The following is a 22680-nucleotide window of genomic DNA, read 5'->3' on the forward strand; positions in this document are numbered from 1 at the left end:
ATAGCGTACATTGTGTTCAGCGATGTGACTTTGGTATCGAAAGCAGTCCAATCCGTTGCGATAGACTGTCCAGTCAGTCGGACTCATGCCTCCTTCGACTAGACTTGAAGGGGAGGCTTGTGATCCGGATATGAATGGGGCATAAGAGGAATTAAAGTGGGGTTAGAGGACATTTTGGTCATTGGGGAGGGTAAAGCTTTAGGGTTTGGAGTGCTTTTAAGCACTGTTCATAGGCCGCCGCACAGAGGGAGAGGGGATGGGGGTTTTTTCTGGGGCTCGCGTTTTTTGGTCCGCCGCGAGGAAGAGCTTCTTCCTCCCTCCTTGCCGGCGCCGGCCGCCTCTCTACTCCCCCTCCTTTCATCCGGTCCGCACCCCAACGCAACCAACAGGAAGAGGAGCTGGGCTTCCTCGCCGCCGCCGCCACTGGACCTACTTTGACTCCTCCTAGCACCTCACGCCGCCTGCTAGCCGCCCTCTCCTCGTCAGCGTTGGTCGCCGATCGCTCCTCTCCTCTCCTCTTCGACCCAGGCCGTCGCTGGCAGAGACCCACCGCCGCCTAGAGGAAGGCTCGCCGTATCCCCCTTCGCCGCTAACCACTGGAGCAGAGGCGCTGCCTCCCCCCCCCCGAAGCCCCCTCCGACGTTGGTTTCCTTGTGTCCGGCCATCGAGGTAGAGGTGTGCACAGAGGGTACCTTCGCCGCCTCCGACGCCGGTCTTGCTCGCTGCCACAGGTGTCGATACCCCTGTGAGCGTTGTCGCCCTTGCTAGCCGCCACCATCCTTGACGCCGCTTCAAGCCGCCGCTGCCTAGTCTAGCAGCCACCGCCGACACTTCTAGTCGGCACTGCCACCTTCCGGTGCCACCTCCGGCGATAGACTCACGGCCTTCATGATTTGTGTGATGCCTTGTATGTTGTGTACCGGCCATTGAGCCGATGAGTTATTGGTATTATCCGGCCTGCGTGCCGTGTGTCGGCCTACGAGCCGCTATCATATCCCGCCTGCGAGCCGTCTCATGGGATCCTTGCTGCATTAGATCCTATGTCGTCACACGATGACTCGATCAGCACCACTACCCGCTCGCTCATTCATTCGAGGGCGCCCCCCTGGGCCAGGGTAAGTTCTCGTACTCGGTATCTGTTCATTTTATTGCTATACTACTATGCGGTTACTTATATGTCTGTGGGATTCGCCTCGAGCACCGAGGTACCAGAGACCGGGGGAACCCGGTCGCTGGACACAGGTACAGTTGACCGGAGGAGGACTTCAGACGACTTGGTCAACGCAGCGGGCAGATCATCCCCCGGGTCAAGAGGATGCGGTCAATCCTCCAGACACGTCATACCGGCAGGTTCGTCTTCTTAGCTTCCAGACAGGATCAATTATTATTTTAAATAAATTTAATTAATTTAAGGTTAACGAAAATAATTGATTCTGTTAATTTAATTTTAATAAAACTTTAATTTAATTTAATTAGTCAACATGAAATTAATTCAATTAATTTTACCGAATGTTCACCTACCTTCATCTACTCTTCTTCTGCCGGGAATTGCTGTATCAGCATGCTCAAGTTCTGATAAGAAGAGCCACCTTCTTCCATGGCGCGCTTTGCTTTCTCCCCCAGCTCCCTCGCCCTCTCCCTCCTCCCTTCGGCTTCCTCCCCTCCTCCCATCAACTCCCTCACTGCCTTTTCGATCTTCTCCCTCCTCACCACCGTCCCGCTGTTCTCGTCTCCCCAATTGGCCGATCCGCCTCCCACTGCCACCCCGATCCTCAGCACCTCCACCACCACCTTCTGGTTCAGGTGCTGGTCTCCGAAGTGCGGCCAAGTCGCCATGGGAAGGCCGCTGCATATTCCCTCCAGAGTGGAATTCCACCCGCAGTGCGTCAAAAATCCGCCGGCAGCAGGGTGCGATAGGATCATCATCTGCGGCGCCCACCCTCGTATCACCAGCCCCCTCCCTCTTGTCCTCTCTTCAAAACCGCTCTCTGCCAGCCACCGATCCACCTGTATGGCTGATTGGTCTCCGGCTTTAATCGCCCATACGAACGGAAACCCTGCACCTTCCAGAGCCATTCCAATTTCCACAATTTGCTCGACGCCGGCGGTGACGAGGCTACCGAAGCTCACGTAAATCACGGAGGTCGGCGCCATTGAGTCGAGCCAGCGCAAGTATTGATTCTCATCAACGGCCGCCTTGTTTCCCCTCGCGGTCATATGGGCGGCATCTCTGTTGCAGAGGCACAAGGGGCCGACTGTCCATACCCTTTTTCCGATCATCTTCTGATAGCTCTCCACGTACACGGCCTCAATGTCGTCGAAGGTGTTCACCACAACGCCGTCGGCCTTGGCTTCCTCCTCCATGGACCTCAGGCGTAGGTGCTGCAGCTTAGGACCCCAAAAGGTGCCCGGAGTTTTGGCCATCGGCACCCGCAGCGGGTGAGGAAATCCTGGGACGTCGAGTATCTCCGACTCGTCGGTGACCCTCACGTAGACGTCCTCCTGGTGCAGGATCTGCCGCGCGAGGATGGTGAAGCCCCCGAGGCCATGGAAGATGAGCCGCGGGACGCCCAGGTCCCGCGCCATCTCCCCGGTCCACGGTTGCGCGGCGTCGGAGACGATGCAACTCGGCGGCAGAGGGTGCCGGCGGAGGTGCTGAGTAAAGGGGGCCCGGAGCATGTCGCAGGCGCGGAGGAAGTTTGGGAGGTAGTCGCGCGACGGGGACGGAAGGGCGTCGATGTTCTCGCAGCCTAGGGGAAGGCCGGCTTCGGCGCAGGGGAAATGGAGGGAGACGAAGTCAATGGCAAGCCCAGACGCGCCGGCGCGTTGGATGATGGCGTCGATGCGGAGGGCGTTGAGCGGGGTGGTGAGGAAGGTGACGTGGGCGCCGTGGCGGGCGAGGAAGTGCGCCATGTCGACGATGGGGATGGTGTGGCCCTGCGCCATGAGCGGCACCAGCACGAAGTGAGCACATCTCGCCGCCGGTTGGTCCGTCGTCATGGGAAGCAAACAACTGATTTGGGTAAAGATGAGAAGAAATCGATGCAAGAATGGGCATTAATAGCACATAAAGATTTCACTCCATGCTTAGAATGGTAAGTTTAAGAGAAATCTGTGACGAGCGCAGTGACTTCACCGAGAAATCATGAAGATGCAGCCACAGCCATTGTGTCCGCATTTTGTCTTGAAAGGTCACGCCCTGTATGTAGTAGACAGCGAGGAGAGAGCGAGAGAACAGAAGAGGACACGAAGTCCGTGTTTCTTTTTCATTTGTTTTTTAATTCACATATAAAAATTTCTCTACGCAATTAAGATTCGATCTTTAAATATTTAATTAATCATTTAAAAGATTTAACCGCTGTCCCATTGCGCTATTCCATTAAGAAAAAAAAAACTATTTTTCATTATCTTGCTTGCTTTGAAGTGTTTAATCATGATTGAAATCATTCGTTAGTCGATTAAAAGTATATCAAATTGAGATTGGTTTAGTCATTATTAAGTTTGACATAAAGTATTTGAGTGGTTTAGCATAAAGTTTAAAATCAAGAAAAAATAACATTGCCATGCTCATAAGAATTTCAAAATCACAACAACATCAGTTTAGCTCGGATCCTTTGAAAATAGCCCATTTTTAGTTGAAATGTATTTTTTTTATTAGTATATGCCAAGGATACATATACAACAACAATTAAATTTTATAATACTAGGTGAAATCGATTATATAACGCTATGAGACTAATTTTTACATCATCATATATATTTTAAAAAATATCTTATTTTATTATTATCAACTTAATTTTTTTTTTAATGTATATTTGTCATTTTAGTTGAAATGTATCGGATGACTATCAAAGATTTTGGATAATAATTAGACGGATATCATTTTAAGATACAAGATATTTCTATTGGTATGAGATCATTTGGGTAGAGTCTAGAAATAAATCCACAAGAGCTTGGACCCAAGGTGGACAATATCATATCATTGTTGAGATATGTGGATTCTTTTGATCCTAATAAATGGTGTCAAAGTGAGGTCACTCTTCATCGAACTAATCGCCAGAAGAAGCACGAGCTAGAGTCATGGTCCAGATCGAGCCATGTGGATAGATTAGTGGCCTTGAACGAAGGAAATGGGGGCTTCTAGAGGAGTGAACTTGAAAAGTTAAAGCAAGTCAAAGGTGACCGAATGCTTAGCGGAAATCCTAAGGAGTGAATCCTAGGTGGTGAAAAGTTCAAACAGGTCAAGGGTAAAATTTTAAAGTAGACATCCGGAGCAAGTCAAGAGTGATTGGATACTCGAACGGAGACCCAGACCATGAGAATAATTTGTTGGTCCCCTTGAGGACGATAAGAAGGGGTTATTGTCCTAAAAAAAAAAGTCAACCTTTCTCGACTTTTCAAACTAAATTAAGAAACACTTGTTTAATAAAAACTAATTAATAAGAAAGAAAGAACAGACAAATCTTTTTACTTGATTTGCAAACAGAAGATTGATAGTCCTAGATGATGAAAACTCATTATCAAATCTCCTTCCGACAGAGAAACCTCTTACAGTAATTTAAACACTATATTACAAAGTAGAACAAAAAGAAAATCGTTTTCGAGTGTTGTTTTGAACTACTAAAACCAAAGTTTTATTTATAGCTTGTTGGTCGGCAGCCCTGGACTCCTAGGTGTAGATAAAATTTTACCCATGTCGCAACGGCTTGGTAAAGATATATTTTTCTCAATCTCGACGCCTGGACCAGCTCTCGGCACTCAGATCGTATAACGTGGCCCCGAACAAGGGCGCGTCGAGGAGGCGCCCTAGGTTGGCCAGGGTAGTTCGGGCGCTCGGAGCATTCAAGCGCCTGGACTTGGTCCATGTGCCTAGACAATCCAGTTCTCCTCCGATCCTGTTCTGTTTGCTTGGGTGATTTTGACCATTCGGAATAGGACTTACCCGAACCTAATTTCCTACCTTCTCTTCGAGTAAACTTCCTCTTCGGCTTCTTGTCCCCTGAAACGTCGTTTGCTTCCTTCTCGTCTGCCAGCGTGCTCTTCCGCAGCACCTCGTCCCTCAGACGTACCGAGCCCATCGACTCTCTCCCGCGTCGTCCTTCTCGATAGCTGCGTCTTTCGCTCGACTTTCTGTGCTCCTAAGTTTCTGCACACTTATACATAATACATCAAACATACATAGGACCTAACTTGACTTGGTTGATCACACCAAAATCATAACAGGGTACTTACATAATTGTGGTCATTTATTTGAAGGGAGGATTGTTGGAAATAACATCAAAGTCCCACATTAGAAATAGATAGAAAATATCATAAGTTTATAAAATGAAAGATATCTCTATTGGTATAATATCTTTTTAGTATAGCCTAAAAATAAATTCATAAAGGCTTATGTCCAAAGTGGATAATATTATTCTATTATAGAGATATATGTGTTCTTTTTGTCCTAATATATTGTTGGGTTATTTTTGATATTTTGACATACCAATTTTGATTTTTTGATAGGTCGATTTCAAATGTAAATCCTGAGTCGGTCAAACGGACTTGACCAATTTAACAATATTTATATCGTAGCAGTTAAGGTTCATAACTGCTACAACATATACTTAACATGTTCAAAAATATTCACGTTGAATTAACTACGATTTCATAGCTAGATTTTGTAGGATTGTTATGCATCGATAGAGGGGGTGAATATCGATTGTCAATTTTTATTGCGTTTTTGTCTTTCGTTCATTTTTTCTACAAAGTGTTAATACGCAGTGTAATAATAATAAACAAAAAGGAAATAACACTCATGGATTTACTTGGTTCCCAACCCCCTAGGGTCACTGCATCCATGACATACACACTCAGTATGAGTCCACTAGCGGTCTCCTTTCCGAAAACTTTCCGAAAGCGGAGAAACCTGTCTTAGAGTTTGATAATACAAGTACAAAATAAGATATGAAAAGAAGTTCAATGTGTAATTAAAAACAAACAAACAATAGTGAGTCGATCCGGAAGTCCTGAGTGCAACGCACCCCTCCTAGAGCTTCCCTGGTCGCAGAGCCTCACAGCGGATTTTCTTCGAGCACAAAGTACAAGAGAAGTATGGAATTCTTGTTCTTGAACATAGAGTCTTCATTTCCTTTTATAGAGTTGGATTAGACCCTTATCTAGAATAAATTTTATCTAGATAAAATCATATCTGGATTAAGCCTTATCTTTATCCATATCATCTGACTTATCTTTATCCTCATCCAAATTATAAAGTTGAACCTAATCTTTTTCCACATTAGCTTCCATATTAACTTCTTTAACAACTCAGCAATCGGGTCAACCTAACCCAGTTGGTCGACTAAACTGATTTTTTCGATCGAATGAACCAAGCCAAGCCACTAATCCAAGTCCGAACTTGAACCTTGTCAATTGAGCCCGATCAGTTTGGGTCTAGTTAGACCCGAGTCAAGTCTGATTCACCCCAAACTTAGTCTAGTTGCGTTTGATTGTATTTGTCTGCTCTCTGTTTTGCTTCCAACTCCAAGTTCCTACAAAACAACCATACAAAATACAAGCAAGCAACCTAGCCTAATATTGTAAGTCTACTTGACCTACTAGGCTTACCTTTTGTTTGGAGGTCTCTTTTCCAAGTCTACCACCTAAGGGTTAATCCCTTAGGATTAAGCCTCACTACTATAAGTTTACCTGCCTTACTAGGCTTACCTTTTATTTGAAGGTCCCACATCTAAGTTTACCAACTAAGAATCAATTCCTCTTGTAAGTCTATTCGACTTACAAGGCTTAATGCTTGGACTACATCCAAGACTTTACCACCTAAGACTTACTCCTTAGGATCTCACCACCCCAGGTTTACTCCCCCATGATTTTCCTTTGCTAAGCATCTAGTCATCTTTGACCTGCTTGGACTTACCCTTGCCAGACATTTAGTCCTACAAACTTGCTTGGACTTTGCCTTGCCTAACCTATAGTTAGGATTCATTTTTACCATGCATTTAGTCCTACAAACCTACCTGGACTTTACCTTGTCTAACTTTCAGTTAGAACTTTCTCTTACCAGACATCTGGTCCTACAAACCTGTCTGGACTTTGCCTTACCTAATCTTTAGTTAGGACGTACCTTTGTTAGTCATCCTGACTAGACTTCTTTCTTCCAAACATCAAGTCATGTTTAAATCAACCCTTGATCAAATTGATCAACTTAGGTACATTATCAAATACCAAAATCCTAAAAAATAATTGCAACAATAAATTTAACTTATTTACCTAACATTCATATTATACTAACTACGGCCTGTAAAGTCATCAAATATTTTTGGTCAAAAATATTTTATGGTGACAAGTCAACTGGAACATATCTACTCAACTAAAATAGCTTTCAATCAATTAGTAGCCTTCAAACACTTTGAGAAAAATAAGAAAAAAATTACTCATCCTTTTGTTGGATTAATATTACGACTGGGGTAAATAGCAATCTGTTCAATTTCATACTTATCTCAACAAATTCATTGGTACACCATGGGAATATAGAAAATACAAACTAACACAAATTAAACAAGGTGATTTACATAGTTTGAACCCTCAATTTCTAATTCACAGTCTATGATCCTTTAATAGATTACTCCTAGAATTCTACTATGTGATTTATAATCTTTTAGTAGATCACTTCTAGAATTTTACTCCTTGGCCTATGGTCCTTCTAGGGAGAAATCTTTTAGAATCTAAACTTGTAACAATGAGAAAATGCAATGTTAATTAAAAACAATTTACAACATAAGAAAGGATTGCATAATTGAGCTTTTCTTTGACTTGGTTTCACTTGTTGTTTTTTTCCTTATTTTTTCACTTTGGATTGTTCAAGGATGACTTATATGTTCACTTATGAGTTGCTTTCAAAATCTCCATTGGAAGCTCTTCTTATAGACTTCTTGTTGGCAACAACTACATGTGACAATCCATTCAACAAATATATATATATATATAATCTCAGTTAATTTCATTTACTATCCCTAGGAGTGATTGGTTTAACCTTACGAAAGTTTTCTACCTACCACCAGAGTAAATCGGAAAACGCACGTGGCGGTCAGCCCAGAAACTCAACATCCTTTGGTTGCGTCCCCTATTTGGAGGAAAAATTCCTATAAATACATCATAATTGGGGGTCGAACTATAAATATTTGAATAACAACCTAGATATTCTACCACAACACGATAACCCTGGAAACTACGATAATCCCTCTGATCAATAGGCTAATTGCAATAGTTGAGTCGATTGAATTTGCATGTAGTTCGTTATCTACTCATAATGACTACTTGAGTCAAATAATCTTCCATCCAATCAATTGATCACCTATAACATTTAAGTTAGTTGACAATTGTAGCTAAGTTTGTTATATAGATCAATGTCTCTCTTCTTAGATTCATGTGATTCCATCAATTGACTAGTTTTGCTTCAATCTATTGCCAAACCACTCTGGAATATAAATATTTTATCAATTGACAATTCAACCTAAGTTGATTGTCTAGTTGATCCAACCATTAATCAACTAAAAACATATGTTAGTTGGTTGAAACTTTGACTCCAACTTGCTTTAAGGCTGAGTCTTACCCCAAGTCAATTCTACATGAATCAAAACTGTAGGTCATTTGTAGACTCTCATCTCACTTAAATTTCCTTGCTAAAAGACCCATGCCTCCAAGACTTCGTTATTTTACCAAGAGACTTTGTCTAGGTACTTCTCGTGCGTATAATCAAGTCTTAAAGATTTTCTCGTTTGCCTAGTATTGGTCAATTTTAATCTACTAAGACTCCTACTACTCGAAGGCCTAGCTTTCACAACATCATCTACCCAATATCAACCAACTTTAATTCACTAGTACTTCCACTTGTCCCATCTCAAGTCTATCTTAATTGGTCAAAACTTCTATTGCCTAGCCTTAGATTTACTTTGATTTACTAGAACTTCAATGTGTCTAACCGATATTAACTTGCTTGAAATGTTATCACTTATCAAGTATTCAATCACTCTTAATTTACCTCAAATTTCATCATTTATCAAGTATCTAATTAATTTTGACCTATTTGAATTTCTATCACTTATCAACATATGTTAGCTTTCCATTTGTTAACACTTGTTTCACTTGCAAAATATTTGATCCATCTTGATCCACTTGGATTTTATTAAATGTTAAATATCTAATTAATTTTTACCTACTTGACACGTTGAACTTAAATTTACCTCAATCACGTTGCTCACAACATGATTAAACAACATATTGTCATCCACATATTGTAAAAGGATCAAAACACCTTAGTAGCCCTCATAAATGTGATGCAGTAGTAAAAACACTTAGGCGAACAAACATAAAAACCCGAGTTTGAATCATAGTATGGATGAGTATGCATAAGTTGTACTTTGAATTTACCCGATAAGTAAACTAAGGAGCAAGACTATCTACTTTTGGACTTAGGCAGTCAGGCAAAACTTATACACTTGGATTATAAAAAAAAATCATAACAACTTAACATAACAATCCTTATCTAACATGACCAAGTTGAGATATGATTTCACCAACAACTATAAGGTTCCAAATAACGACAAAGTGCAATGATTCTCATTTTATATATGAATTTGAGACATTTAAAATCATCACACATTTTGGTTAAAAATATTTAATGACAATTTAACTAACTGGTCACTTCATGAATGGTTTTAATGGTAAAAGTCTAATTAAGTAGATTAGCTGGGGGTATTTTCGGGGGTAGCTTTTGTTAAATTTATAGTGCACGATATTCCCGCGGGTTTTCTTTAGCCAATTATTCGGTCAAACGCGGCGTCGCCGCCGTCGTCCATCGCGCATTCGAAACTCGCTAGAATCCCAAACTCGGTGGGTCCCACGAAGGCCTCTCACATTTGCTTCCAATAGAAAGGTGGGTAGACTGTGGGTTAAGTCCAAATATCAGTATTTGATATGCGCCAGTTGAAGATTTGAGGGAGGTTGCCTGCTCCACAAGTCGCCATTGTTGCCCAGCGGAATCACGGTGCGTTCGAAGCTTCCTCCTACAGCTCATTTGCAGATCGTCATCGATGACATAGAGGAAGACGAAGACGAAGACGAAGAAAGGACGAAGTATTTTTATAGCGTGATCTCCCCTTCCGTCTCTCCACCCCTCTTCCCGTCGTCCCCGGGGCTGTCCTCCTCCTAAATCCAGCATTGCTGTTTAGGGCATCGCTTTCCTCCCTTCCCTTCGTGCCAGAAGCCTGGATTCGAGGTTTGCAACATTTGATCATGTTGATTCTCTTGGATACCCGTGTCTACATTTGCGTAGTGTTTGATCATTCGGTTTTGCATTACCATGAAAAGTTCTTTGCAGAGAAAGATTGTTTGGTTTCCTGTGATCTTTTTTTTTTTCCTGGATTTTTCGTCTGAGATTCTTTTCTGGGTCACGCGCTTCAGGATTTCTTGGTCAAAAGTAGATCTTTCTGCAATGACTGCTGCCATTAGATTTTTGTTCAAAATTTCTTCTTCTTCTTTTTCTGTTCGATCCACTTCGTGGATGGCTCCTTTTCTTCTCTCGAAGAAGACGATTAGAGCCCCCAAAAAAAATCACGATTTTTTTTTGTTGTACGAGAAAAGAAAGGGAGCATTCTTTTGTTTTTGTTCTTTGTTTTCTGAGAAGTAAATTTTCCCTGTTTTGCTACCCTGTGCAGGTCCGGCGATCGGGTTCCATACAGGTGTTTGTCCTCTTTCCTCAACTGTAATTCTGTTCCTAAGCATCTGATCTGAACATGACGGCTGATTCTGAACAAAGCACTAATGCCCCATTGATCCGAAAATCTTCCTCCCACCTCCCTGATTTTAAGCAATCAGTCAAGCTCAAGTATGTCAAGCTTGGTTACCACTACCTAATCAGCCATGGAATGTACCTATTCCTTTTGCCCCTCGTTGCCGTCGTCACAGCACCGCTCTCCACCTTCTCCATCAAGGATTTCCATGACCTTTGGGATCATCTCAGATTCAACCTGATCTCTGTGATCCTTTGCTCCACGCTTCTTGTCTTCCTCTCCACCGTCTACTTCCTCACACGCCCCAGACCCGTGTATTTGGTTAACTTTGCCTGCTACAAGCCCGAAGATGCACGGAAATGCACCAGGCAAATATTCATGGATAGATCTATTCAAACAGGCTCCTTTTCAGAAGAGAACCTTGCGTTCCAGCGAAAGATTCTCGAAAGGTCTGGTCTTGGTGAATCTACTTACCTCCCTGAGGCTATCCTCAATGTTCCTCCCAACCCTTGCATGGCCGAGGCCAGGAAGGAAGCTAGAACGGTCATGTTTGGCGCCATTGATGAACTTTTGGCAAAGACAAATGTCAAACCCAAGGACATTGGCATCTTGATAGTGAATTGTAGCTTGTTCAATCCGACACCCTCTCTTTCTGCCATGGTAGTGAATCATTACAAGCTTCGAGGAAATATTGTCAGCTACAATCTTGGTGGAATGGGATGCAGTGCTGGTCTCCTCTCTATTGATCTCGCCAAGGACCTTCTTCAACTCTATCCCAATTCCTATGCTCTGGTTATCAGCATGGAGAACATCACTTTGAACTGGTATTTCGGTAACAACCGTTCCATGCTCGTTTCCAACTGTTTGTTCCGCATGGGAGGTGCTGCAATTCTTCTATCCAACAAGAGGTCGGAGCGTAGGCGTTCAAAGTACCAATTGGTGCACACCGTGCGCACTCATAAGGGTTCTGATGACAAGTGCTTCAGCTGTGTCACCCAGGAAGAGGATGAGCATGGAAAGGTCGGTGTGTCTCTTTCAAAAGATCTGATGGCAGTTGCTGGTGATGCCCTCAAGACCAACATCACTACCCTAGGTCCGCTTGTCTTGCCCATGTCTGAACAGTTGATCTTTTTCGCTACATTGGTGGCCAAGAAGTTACTCAAAATGAAGATCAGGCCTTACATTCCGGATTTCAAGTTGGCCTTTGAGCATTTCTGCATTCATGCCGGAGGAAGGGCCGTTTTGGATGAAATAGAGAAGAACTTGCAGCTCTCTGAATGGCATATGGAACCATCAAGGATGACCCTCTACAGGTTTGGAAACACTTCAAGCAGCTCCTTGTGGTACGAACTGGCATATTCAGAGGGGAAAGGAAGGATCAAGAGCAAGGATAGGATTTGGCAAATAGCATTTGGCTCTGGATTCAAGTGCAACAGCGCTGTCTGGAAGGCTCTGAGGACGGTCAATCCTGCAAAGGAAAAGAACCCATGGATGGAGGAAATTAACAATTTTCCAGTTGCAGTTCCAAAGGTTTCTGCGCTTTGAAGGATTTGATTATTAGATTTAAGGGAAAAAAAAACATTGGTTCATTTGGTGGATTAGGAGGCTAGGGTGATGCTTTACCTATTTATTTTGGTTTTAATGCAGACGTTTTGTCACTAAAACTTGTCATAATCCAATTTCTGCTGCATGACTTGTTTTCTGGATTTGATATTGATGTATCTCAGTACTTTTGGTTGTAGAATACTAGAACTCTAGTATAGTGCTAGGTAACTTAGTTATAAGTTTTATCTTGGCTACTAATCAATAATTCATTATCCTCACACTCCGTTCCTTCGTGCCTTCGGTATCATATAAGATATTAAAATTCGACATGTATGAACATATCTTTCTTCATATTTTGATCATCTATGATTTATCTTTTCTATATTGGTTATAGAAATGAATTGAAAATTATCTTTTATCACGTTACCCTTATACACTCCACATGCTCTTACCCATCGAGTCTACTCTAACTCCATCCAATCCAATGGCCACAGATGTCATCGCCTTTACGTACAAAGTTCTTAACTTAGCAATGAACTTAACGTCAAATTAAAATTTGTTCTAATATAAAAGGCATTCAAAGTGCAAGAAGAAATATATTCAAAACAGCGATTGTAATTTATGCCATCTGTTAAGTATTGATTTTTATAAGGAAAATAAAAAACTATCAAATCTAAAATTTTATTAAAATTTTGAATTGATAGCAAATAAACTAATTAAATCATAATAAAGATTATATGAGTTCAATTTGAGATGATTTAAATATAATTTGATTAAATTATGATCGAACTAATTTCTAAATGAATTATCAATTTAAAATAAATTAGAATATTTTTAAGAAAAACCTTCGGCACTACTCTTCTTTTTTTATGTTTATTTTTTATTCCCAGCAAGACTGCAAGAGGGTCCTGTTCTTCTTCCAGCAAGATCAACATCATTCAGTTACGTTGCTTCCCTTAATTTCAACCAACAATAGCAAGCTGCGCTCCTACAGAGCACAGCATGCAGTAAGTGTGACCGTCATTGGTTGTTCCTGGAGCCAATCTCGCTGCCATCCCCTTTATTTTTATTGAGAGAGGACAGCGGCTACTGCCAAGAGTCGCCGGACTGGAGTCAAGAGGAAAATCCACAATTGGCTATTTGACTTCTTCATTTCTTAACCTTTCAGTAACCTTGTTCAACGATGGTGCTCAGATAACGATCGATTTAAGGTAAAGAATCAGCTATTACTTATTGGTTGGATATCGAAATAATTAATAATAAATTAATTTGGATTAACTAGGAATCATCGTATAGCTCCAATTGATTTGAAGTACCCGATTACTATCACTGGTATTCTGCCAAACAAGATAAGCATGACAGAGGAGGATGAGGAGAGGAACGTAGGTGGAGAACTTCAACTTTTTGTCATTTTGTGTGTTCTCCTCTGCTTAAGATCATGATCTCCTTTTATATAAGAGCACCATCCCCTTCCGTTACCTTCTTGAGCATCAAACAAAAAGAATCCAGGTAGTGAAATATTGGTTGTTTCACTTGGACGAATGTTGTCCAGATCGGTCTAACATTCGACGCGCGCAGGTCGTGATCACACACAAGTCAACATGGTTCAGTGAAATCTAGGCTCTGAATTTGCACTCCCCCTGCGTACTCACGTATAAGAGAGAGTATTTCCCCATGCATTTATTCACATCATCAATATAAATCAACTAATATATCTTAAAATTCCCAATTTAAAATTAAAACTTCATTCACAATGAAATTTCTTTCCTCTTTCTTCTTTCTTCTTTCTCTATTCAGTATTTACATATATCTAATAAAATTATAATCTACCATACGTCATAAGCTTAAATTCAATTATAATCTACCATACTTCATAAGATTAAATTCAAGTACAACTTTTCCCAATTACCTACTTTACAATTTGTGCTCACTATTTACATCTTCTGACTACTAGTTTTGCAAGTATAGACACTTTTTTGATATTAAAATTGATTTCAATCTATACGGCGCCTAGAGATTTCGACCCATTAATTTTTGGCTTGATTTTTATTTCATTTTATTTCGTTTTGTTTCATTTGTTATTTTATCCGTTCAATTTTCGTGAATTTCTTGACTATAGATTCCTACGTATTGGCGCAATTAATATTTAATCATATTTATTGTTTACTTTAATAGAACTTAAAATTAATTCCCAATATATATAAAATATCTTATTAGATATCTGGAAAGATATCTTTGAATCTATTTGATTACAGTATCATCGAGTGGATGCCTCTGATGTGCCAAACTTATATCCGAGCGTGACGCTATCTGTGGAGTGGGATGAGAGCAACCAGGAAGGAAAAGGCCATTGGAGATTTCTCAATGCTGAGCAATAAGGGCAAGATGCCAAAGGAATGCTGTTAAGAGCTTTCAAAGAATGTTTAAAGAATACAGAGGGTAATAAATGCAAGCTGGAAGCAGCCTCTTTCTTTGACTTCAATGTTTCAGGTAAGTCAACCGTTGTCCATCTTTCTCCAATTAAATAGCACTTACCGTCGGATGCAAGGAAGCAGCTTTCAATATATTTGAGGATCTGTCAGTTTGAGCCTCTTCAATAGAACAAGCATTTAGCAAACTTGTATACTGCTACAATGAGTCTCTCATGTTGTTCTTGCATTGCCCACTTCTTGCTTTTACTTTGTCTCCTCCATGCACAATTTGGGACCAGCAACTGTGCCTCTGATGGAGCTTGCTCATCTGAAGAGCTCCAATCCCTTCTCCAATTCAGACGAGCCCTCATCGACCCTGACAACCTCCTTTCGTCGTGGCAAGGTCGCAACTGTTGCCACTGGAGAGGATTGAGCTGTGACAACCTCACTGCATCAGTTATCAGCATTGATCTCCACAATCCATATGCAAATGCATCTGATCCAAGATATGACTTGTGGAACTTGAGTGGGAGAGTGGATCATTCCTTGCTCCAGCTCAAGTTTCTGAGTCATTTGGATTTGAGCTACAACAACTTCAATGGCCTTCAGATACCAAGCTTCATTGGCTCCCTAAAGAGATTGAAGTATCTAAACCTCTCAAATGCAGGCTTTGCAGGCACTATTCCATTCAGAGTGGGAAATCTATCCGAATTGCAGTACCTTGATTTATCCTCAAGTTTACAACCACTCTTTGCTGATAGCTTGCAGTGGGTGACCGGTCTGTCTTCTCTTCGACACCTTAAAATGTCGGGTGTCGACCTTTCAAAGATCGGTTCAGACTGGGTTCAAGCAGTAAATGGGATCCCATCCCTCACTCTGTTGGATTTTCAAGCATGCGGCCTAACAGGGATTGCTCAATCCATCTCCCCTGTCAATTTTTCTTCACTTGCCGTTCTTGATCTCTCCTTCAATAGTTTCAATTCAGAGATTCCATACTGGTTTTCGAATCTAAGCAGCCTAGTTCAGTTGGACATGGTCAGTGCAGGTTTGTATGGTTCTATTCCTGTTGAGCTCTCTGCAACTCCCAGCTTGAGGCACTTGGATCTATCGATGAATGGCAATCTCACTGTTGATTCTTTCACACTATTAAGAGGCAAGTGGAGACAGATTGAAGTGCTGAGACTTGCTTCCAATCAGATATATGGAAGGCTTCCTGATTCCATTGGAAATATCTCATCTCTCATCGAGCTCGACCTTCTCTCTAATAACATTGAAGGAGGCATCCCAAGCTCCATAGGTAAGCTCTCTAACTTACAAATACTGGACTTAAGTGGCAACAATCTGACTCTGGATTTACCACTGCATCTCATTAAACACCCTTTGCCAAAATTGAGGACCTTGAGCTTGGCAGTGAACAAGTTATCAGGCACTTTGCCTGGATGGTTGGGTGAACTTGCAAACCTAGAGACACTTGATCTTAGTTATAACTCAATTAGAGGCTTCATTCCTTCCTCTATCGGAAAGCTACCATTTCTCGCAACTCTGGACCTTTGCGGGAACCAATTGGATGGAACACCTCCATACTCCATAGGACAGCTTACTAAACTGCATCAGTTGGACCTCTCTTCAAACCACCTCACAGGAACTATAACAGAAAGGCACTTTGAAAGGTTGAATGATTTGAAGTTCTTGTTGCTGGGGTTCAATTCCTTGACTGTCAACATAAGCTCTGGCTGGACTCCTCCATTTCAGGTACAAAATTTAGGGTTGGGTTCATGTCAGTTGGATCAGTTTCCCTATTGGCTTCAAACCCAGAAGGAGCTCGAATTTTTGGACCTTTCTAACTCTTCCATCTCCGGCGAACTACCAACATGGTTCTGGGACTTAACTTCCAACTTGTTGCTCCTCAACATCTCCTTCAACCTGATTGAAGGAGAACTACCTAAACCACTTTACATTAATGCTTTTGCTGATGTTGATATTAGATCAAACCTCTTATCTGGTCCCTTGCCAGTTTTCTCCAATTTCGTCGAACTACTTGACCTCTCAAACAACCAATTCTCTGGTCCAATCCCAGGTGACATTGCTGAGCTGCAACCTTATATAATATTCCTGTCTCTTTCCAACAACAATCTATCAGGAGAAATTCCTAACTCAATTGGGCTGATTCAGGAACTACAAGTTCTTGACCTCTCGAGAAACAACCTTTCCGGTCCAATCCCAGCAAGCTTGAGTAATTGCTCCTACCTCAAGGCTCTTGTGCTGGAGTACAATTCTATCACTGGAACCATTCCTCCATCTCTGGGAAGCCTGAGACAGCTCCAATCCCTGCACCTCAGCAACAATTTGCTTCATGGAGTCATTCCACCATCCTTAAAGAACATGTCCAATCTCCAAACTCTTGATCTTGGCTACAACAATTTCGAAGGCGCAATTCCAGTATGGATCGGAGAAAGCTTCCCGGCCTTGAGAATTCTCAGGTTGAGAGCAAACAAGCTCTCCGGCCAAATCTCATATGGGCTCTCGAAGCTGAGCTCTTTGCAAGTGTTGGACATCGCAGGAAACGATCTGGAAGGCCAAATTCCTGGCAGCTTGGGAAGCCTCACAGCAATGGCTATTCAACAGAGACCCAACCAATACGTCCAGTATGGGTTTTACAGAGGAACATACTATTCCGAGAGCTTGTCAATGGTGATAAACAACAGACAACTGGTGTTCACAAAAACACTTTCCCTTCTCGTGAGCATTGATCTGTCTGATAACAATTTGTCCGGGGAGGTTCCTGGAGAGCTGATGGACCTTTCAGGGTTACTAGTTTTGAACCTTTCAAGAAACCAACTTCACGGTGAGGTTTTGCAGCAGATTTCTGAGCTCCAAAACCTGTTGTTCCTGGACTTGTCAAACAATCAATTCAATGGAAGCATACCTGCAAGTATGGCATCCATGAGCTTCTTGAGTTATCTAAACCTTTCCAACAACAATTTCTCTGGCAGGGTGCCAGATGCAGGCCAACTCGGGACATTCGATCCATCTGCATACTCTGGGAACCCATTGCTATGTGGAGCACCACTTAATGTGTCTTGTGAAGACGATCCACCAACTGGCAAATCTGATGGCATCGTCATCGACGGCAGTGGGAGTATACTGGAAGACGAGGAATTCTACGTGAGCCTTGGACTCGGATTTGCTTCTGGTCTTTTGGGGTTGTTCGGAGTTATATCGATCAGAAAGACATGGAGTGTTGTCTACTTCAATTTAGTAGATTCTATTGTTGACTGGATATCGAAAATGAAGAATATGTTCCCAGGAGTTACTGATCGAAGGAGGAAGTCGAGGAAAGCAAGAACTCGCAAATGAAAGACAACTACTTTTAGTTGTATGATCTAATACATCTAAAACTAAGGTGGTATTAGTTAATAAATTTGAATCATTCTCAAGCTTGTAAAAACAAAAATCTAAGTTTAAATCATCATTTCAATAAATTAGTTCATTTTAAACTCATATAATTTGCCTCGATTGCTTATTAAACAAACTTAACATCACAAAGTTATACTCACTCGATTCTTTAAACGCTTGCCCCCGGACGTAGCACAGACGATGGACACATGATATTTTTAACGTAATGATCAAGGATCGATTTTCAAGAATCGACAATATGAGATTTATCTCACCACACGTCTATGACCTGTATATCTATATGAACCTCCCTTCATATCTATGGGGCCGATGCTATAAAAAAAAAAAAAACCACTAAAATAACATGTCTATCCTCTTTTTTTTTTTTTTAACGCTTCCAACAAAATTTCCATATTTGATCCATTAAAAAACAAAAGTATGAAACCAGCAGCGAAGAAAAGCGGCCTGCAGGTCATGCACGCCATCGAGCAAGTGCTTGGAAAAAAAGCGCAACATTCGGACAAAGACCACGTCCCCACAATAAAACGTCCCGATACAAACAGTGGCGGCCGCTGCATTATGCTCGACACCGACACGGAACGGTCGCCAAAATATCGCTATCCGTATCAATCAATTAAAAAAATGTGATGAAAATGTGACTACCACTCCTCACTGACTCGATCGTTACCTGGCCTTCTAATCTGATATTTTGAATTACTACCCGATTTATCCATACTTATAGAAATTTCGGATTTATTTAAAAATAGAATTTCTTTAATAAGATTTCAACTAAAAAAAAACTAGGAAATACCAGCTAGGCATACGCGGAAAAGGCGTTGGAAAAAGTGCGCACGACCGCTCGATGGTCGCCACGTATGGCGAGGGCTTGCTTTCTCTTCCTTCGTTCTCCAGCCTTATCCACTCGTTTTCCTTCGCTTTAAAGCGCAACCATTTTCCCCTTTTCCTCCCAGCCAAATCAATTCAACGGCGACAGAAGAAAAGCGCAGAGCAAGGTAAATGGCTTCTGGTTTATTCCTCACCTCGATCCGGCCGGCGGTGGCCTGCGCGAGCGCCGTGGACGGCCGCGGCGGGCGGAGGGGCGTCCCCACTTCGCGGGCCAGCGGGAACAGCTGGTGGGCCCCGCTGTTCGGCTGGTCGCCGGAGCCCGACTACATCGACGCTCCCGTCGCGGGAGCTAAGAAGGGGGCGGCGGCGGAGGGCGACGAGCGGGAGAAGAAGATGCAGCAGGCGGCGTCGGCCCGGAAGTTCACAGTGTTCACGGAGGAGAAGGCGAAGCAACTGCGGATCCGGATGATGGAAACGGAGGCCTTCCACGACGCCATGTACCACTCCGCCATCGCCTCTCGCCTCGCCTCCGACGTTCCTCGCCGGGGATCCGCTTGAACTCGTCGCGGCCGCCGATCCAACCCGTCGACTTCGATTTCGAACGATTTCCCCATTATTGTATATATCTCTAAAAAAAAAATTTAAATATTTCTTCTTCTAGAAGTCGATTGCGGAAATGCCTTATTCTGGGATTTATATATTTATTCCCAGAAATAACAAGTGCCGTTTGATTAAAACCGTACGGCTGGATTGGAAGTGGTATGTGCGCTCTCGGTTATTTTGTATGCATTTTCATTTCTCTTCGTATGAAAAGTTAAATTACCGAAATATTTAACGATCCAGTAAATTCATAGTTGGGTTATAAATCATTAAGTATCTGCCTAATAAATTAATTATTTAGAATCCGTATTTGACATGAGAAAATGACTTCTTAAAGAGTTTTAATATGGCTGGGCACCCTTCTCCTAAATTTTTTTTTGTTAATCATTAATTTATTACATATTTTTACAAATAATAGATCTATTTTTTTTCAAAGACCGAAATTCGTTCCTATTAAAATTCAAATTACTAATTTCATCTTTACTTTTCCTTTCACACTTTATCAACATCACTACTAAGTTGCGTTCACCCAACGTCCCTTTAATTTCCCACGATCCATTCTCTATCAAGGGTCCCATTTTAATTGTACGACTTTGTCTCTACCCTACTCGACAACTCAATTTTATTACCAAAATTTTATATAATTTTTCATTTGCTATGAATTGCAATTTATAATTTGCAGGCGTGAATTTACAATTAAAAAAATATTTTTTAAAAACTCAAGATCTCTGAATTAATTAAAATACCTAAGAAACTGAAACCCCCAGACAAAATACGCTTCCCAACTAAGCTCTGTTTGGACGAAAATAAAAATTATGGAAAAAAAATTATGATAGAAATTTTTTGACATTTTTTATCCGTCCAAATCAGATAAAATTTTTTATAGGATCGAATTTGTATATGGTGTAATTTTGTGAATGAAAAGAAGTACATGTGAAATTTTTTTTTCATTTGTTGTTTTCCGTCCGATTTTGAGGTGATCGATTTTGACTCAAAAATCATCCGTGGATGAATTACGTTTCTCTTTCATCTGAAAATTTCAATGAAGTAAGTGATGAAAATTTTTTCATTATAGAAACTTTTCCTTAATTTTATTTTCCGCTATCCAACCTAAACAGAGCATAAATGTAGATAAGTTATATTTCGAATTTACTTGATAAGTGAATCAAATATGATCGTCTATCTTTACAATTAATCTAAGGTGGCGTTTGGTTTATGTGTTTGGGAATGAGAGAATGGATTTATTCCCAAACTTTGTGTTTGGTTAATGGGAATGGAATCAAGATTTTGGAATGAAACCCACCCCCTCCCTTGGGTTTTGATGGAATAGGATTGTGAATTAAGTTTTAGACAAAAATATCCTTAGTATATTTGTTTAATTTTTTTTAATTTCACATACTCTCTCTCTCATCATATTTTCTCTCTCCTTATTTTATCATCACATTTTCTCTCTCAAGATACTTTCTCTCTCCTCATTCTCTCTCTATATTCTCTCCCATCATATACTCTCTCTCCTTATTTTCTCTCTCTTCATTCTCTTCTATTACATTTTCTCTCCCATTACACACTTTCTACTTACTTTTTCATCATACTTTCTCTCTCATCGTACTTTCTCTCTCATCATACTTACTCTCTCCTCAATCTCTCTCATCATACTCTCTCTCCTCATTTTCTCTCATCACACTTTCTCTCTCTTTATTCTCTCTCATCACACACTCTCTCTTTATTTTCTCTAATCACACTTTCTCTCTCATCATATTTTCTTTCTCCCAGTCTCGCATTTTATCTTATCACACTTTCTCTCTCTTCATTTTCCCCATCATTCTTTCTCTCTCTCAACCCACTTTCTCTCTCATCATATTTTCTCTCTCCTCACTTTTTCATTTTCTCTCATAATATTTTCTCTCTCTTCATTTTTTCCATCACTCTTTCTCTCTCAGCATATTTTCTCTCTCCTCAGTTTCTCATTTTCTCTCATCATACTTTCTCTCTCTTCATTTTTTCCACCGCTCTTTCTCTCTCAACCCACTTTCTCTCTCATCATACTTTCTCTCTCCTCACTCTTTCATTTTCTCTCATAATACTTTTTCTCTCTTCATTTTTTTCCATCACTCTTCCTCTCTCATCACACTTTCTCTCTCATCATATTTTTTCTCTTCTCAATCTCTCCTATTATGCACTCTCTCCTCATTTTCTCTAGTCATACTTTCTCTCTCTTCATTTTTTCCCAACACACTTTCTCTCTCATCATTTTCTCTCATCATATGTTTCTCTCACATTCAACTTTCTCTCTCATCTAATTTTTTCTCTTATTTTCCTATAAGGGTAAAAAAGGAAATTTAGGTTCATTCCGATTGAAAATATTTAACTAACCAAACATCATTTTTAAGAATGATACCCAAGCTCATACTCATTTCCATTCCATAATACTATGATACCCATTCTCATTCCGATTCATAGGAGAGAACCAAACGCCCCCTAAGTCTGTATAGCAATGCCATGCTAATAATAGTGGCTTTGACCTGTTAGTGAAGTAGCAGTGATGCCATCACATAATGAAGCAACTAAAGGATTTTAAATTGGCATTACAAAGGAATAGATTGGCAACATTTATAATTGTGCTGTGCAACATCATCATTAGTGACAAAAAATGAATACATTCGCTCCCAGCGCTCCCGTCAATTCGTCCCAGGATCAACACGGAGGAAGTAAATCACGGACGGTTATTAGCCTTTGGAATATTGACTAACACATAAAGGAGACATTTACTTCGACTTTGCCGAGATTCATTGATAGTAACATCTCATGTACTAACCACTAGAACCATCCAAGGGAATGCTGTACAACATCATCATGTATTATAGGTAGCTAGCAGAACTGAAGAACATTGAACATTCGTAACCATTTTGAATTTAACATCTCCTGTTTGGTATCATGAAATGCAAGACATTAACAGGCAGTATTTCGCCAATATCATAATAGTATTTGGTCACTGAAAAGAATCAGATACTGTCGGATTACGAACAATACCCCTATTGTATGATTCTCCGCCACATCACAGATTAGTTTGGGATCCACGTCAGTGAAGAGTAATG

At 41.1% G+C, this 22680-nt stretch overlaps 4 protein-coding genes across 4 annotated transcripts; 3 read left to right on the top strand and 1 right to left on the bottom strand.

Annotated features, from left to right (window-relative positions):
* Window positions 1-1492: 1492 nt before the first annotated feature.
* LOC121987651 (UDP-glycosyltransferase 73D1-like) lies at window positions 1493-3220 on the bottom strand. Its single transcript, XM_042541391.1, has one exon. It carries the CDS (start codon window positions 2998-3000, stop codon window positions 1528-1530), a length of 1473 nt encoding a protein of 490 aa, XP_042397325.1. The 5' UTR covers window positions 3001-3220; the 3' UTR covers window positions 1493-1527.
* Window positions 3221-9978: 6758 nt separating this feature from the next.
* Window positions 9979-12498, top strand: LOC121987663 (3-ketoacyl-CoA synthase 11-like). The gene is made up of 2 exons (XM_042541400.1): window positions 9979-10273; window positions 10713-12498. Exon 2 carries the CDS (start codon window positions 10791-10793, stop codon window positions 12330-12332), a length of 1542 nt encoding a protein of 513 aa, XP_042397334.1. The 5' UTR covers window positions 9979-10273; window positions 10713-10790; the 3' UTR covers window positions 12333-12498.
* Window positions 12499-14965: 2467 nt separating this feature from the next.
* On the top strand, window positions 14966-18100 carry LOC122044132 (receptor-like protein EIX2). The gene has a single exon (XM_042604671.1). The coding sequence runs from the start codon at window positions 14966-14968 to the stop codon at window positions 18098-18100; it is 3135 nt and encodes a 1044-aa protein (XP_042460605.1).
* A 1056-nt stretch (window positions 18101-19156) lies between these two features.
* LOC122044142 lies at window positions 19157-19543 on the top strand. Its single transcript, XM_042604681.1, has one exon. The coding sequence runs from the start codon at window positions 19157-19159 to the stop codon at window positions 19541-19543; it is 387 nt and encodes a 128-aa protein (XP_042460615.1).
* Window positions 19544-22680: the final 3137 nt, after the last annotated feature.

Source organism: Zingiber officinale, chromosome 1B, assembly GCF_018446385.1.
Source record: "Zingiber officinale cultivar Zhangliang chromosome 1B, Zo_v1.1, whole genome shotgun sequence".
Taxonomy (NCBI): Eukaryota; Viridiplantae; Streptophyta; class Magnoliopsida; order Zingiberales; family Zingiberaceae; genus Zingiber; species Zingiber officinale.

Excerpts from the sequence above, each read along its gene's own strand:
- LOC122044132 (XM_042604671.1), top strand. The coding sequence starts at position 14,966 with ATGAGTCTCTCATGTTGTTCTTGCATTGCCCACTTCTTGCTTTTACTT.
- LOC122044142 (XM_042604681.1), top strand. The coding sequence starts at position 19,157 with ATGGCTTCTGGTTTATTCCTCACCTCGATCCGGCCGGCGGTGGCCTGC.
- LOC121987663 (XM_042541400.1), top strand. The coding sequence starts at position 10,791 with ATGACGGCTGATTCTGAACAAAGCACTAATGCCCCATTGATCCGAAAA.
- LOC121987651 (XM_042541391.1), bottom strand. The coding sequence starts at position 3,000 with ATGACGACGGACCAACCGGCGGCGAGATGTGCTCACTTCGTGCTGGTG.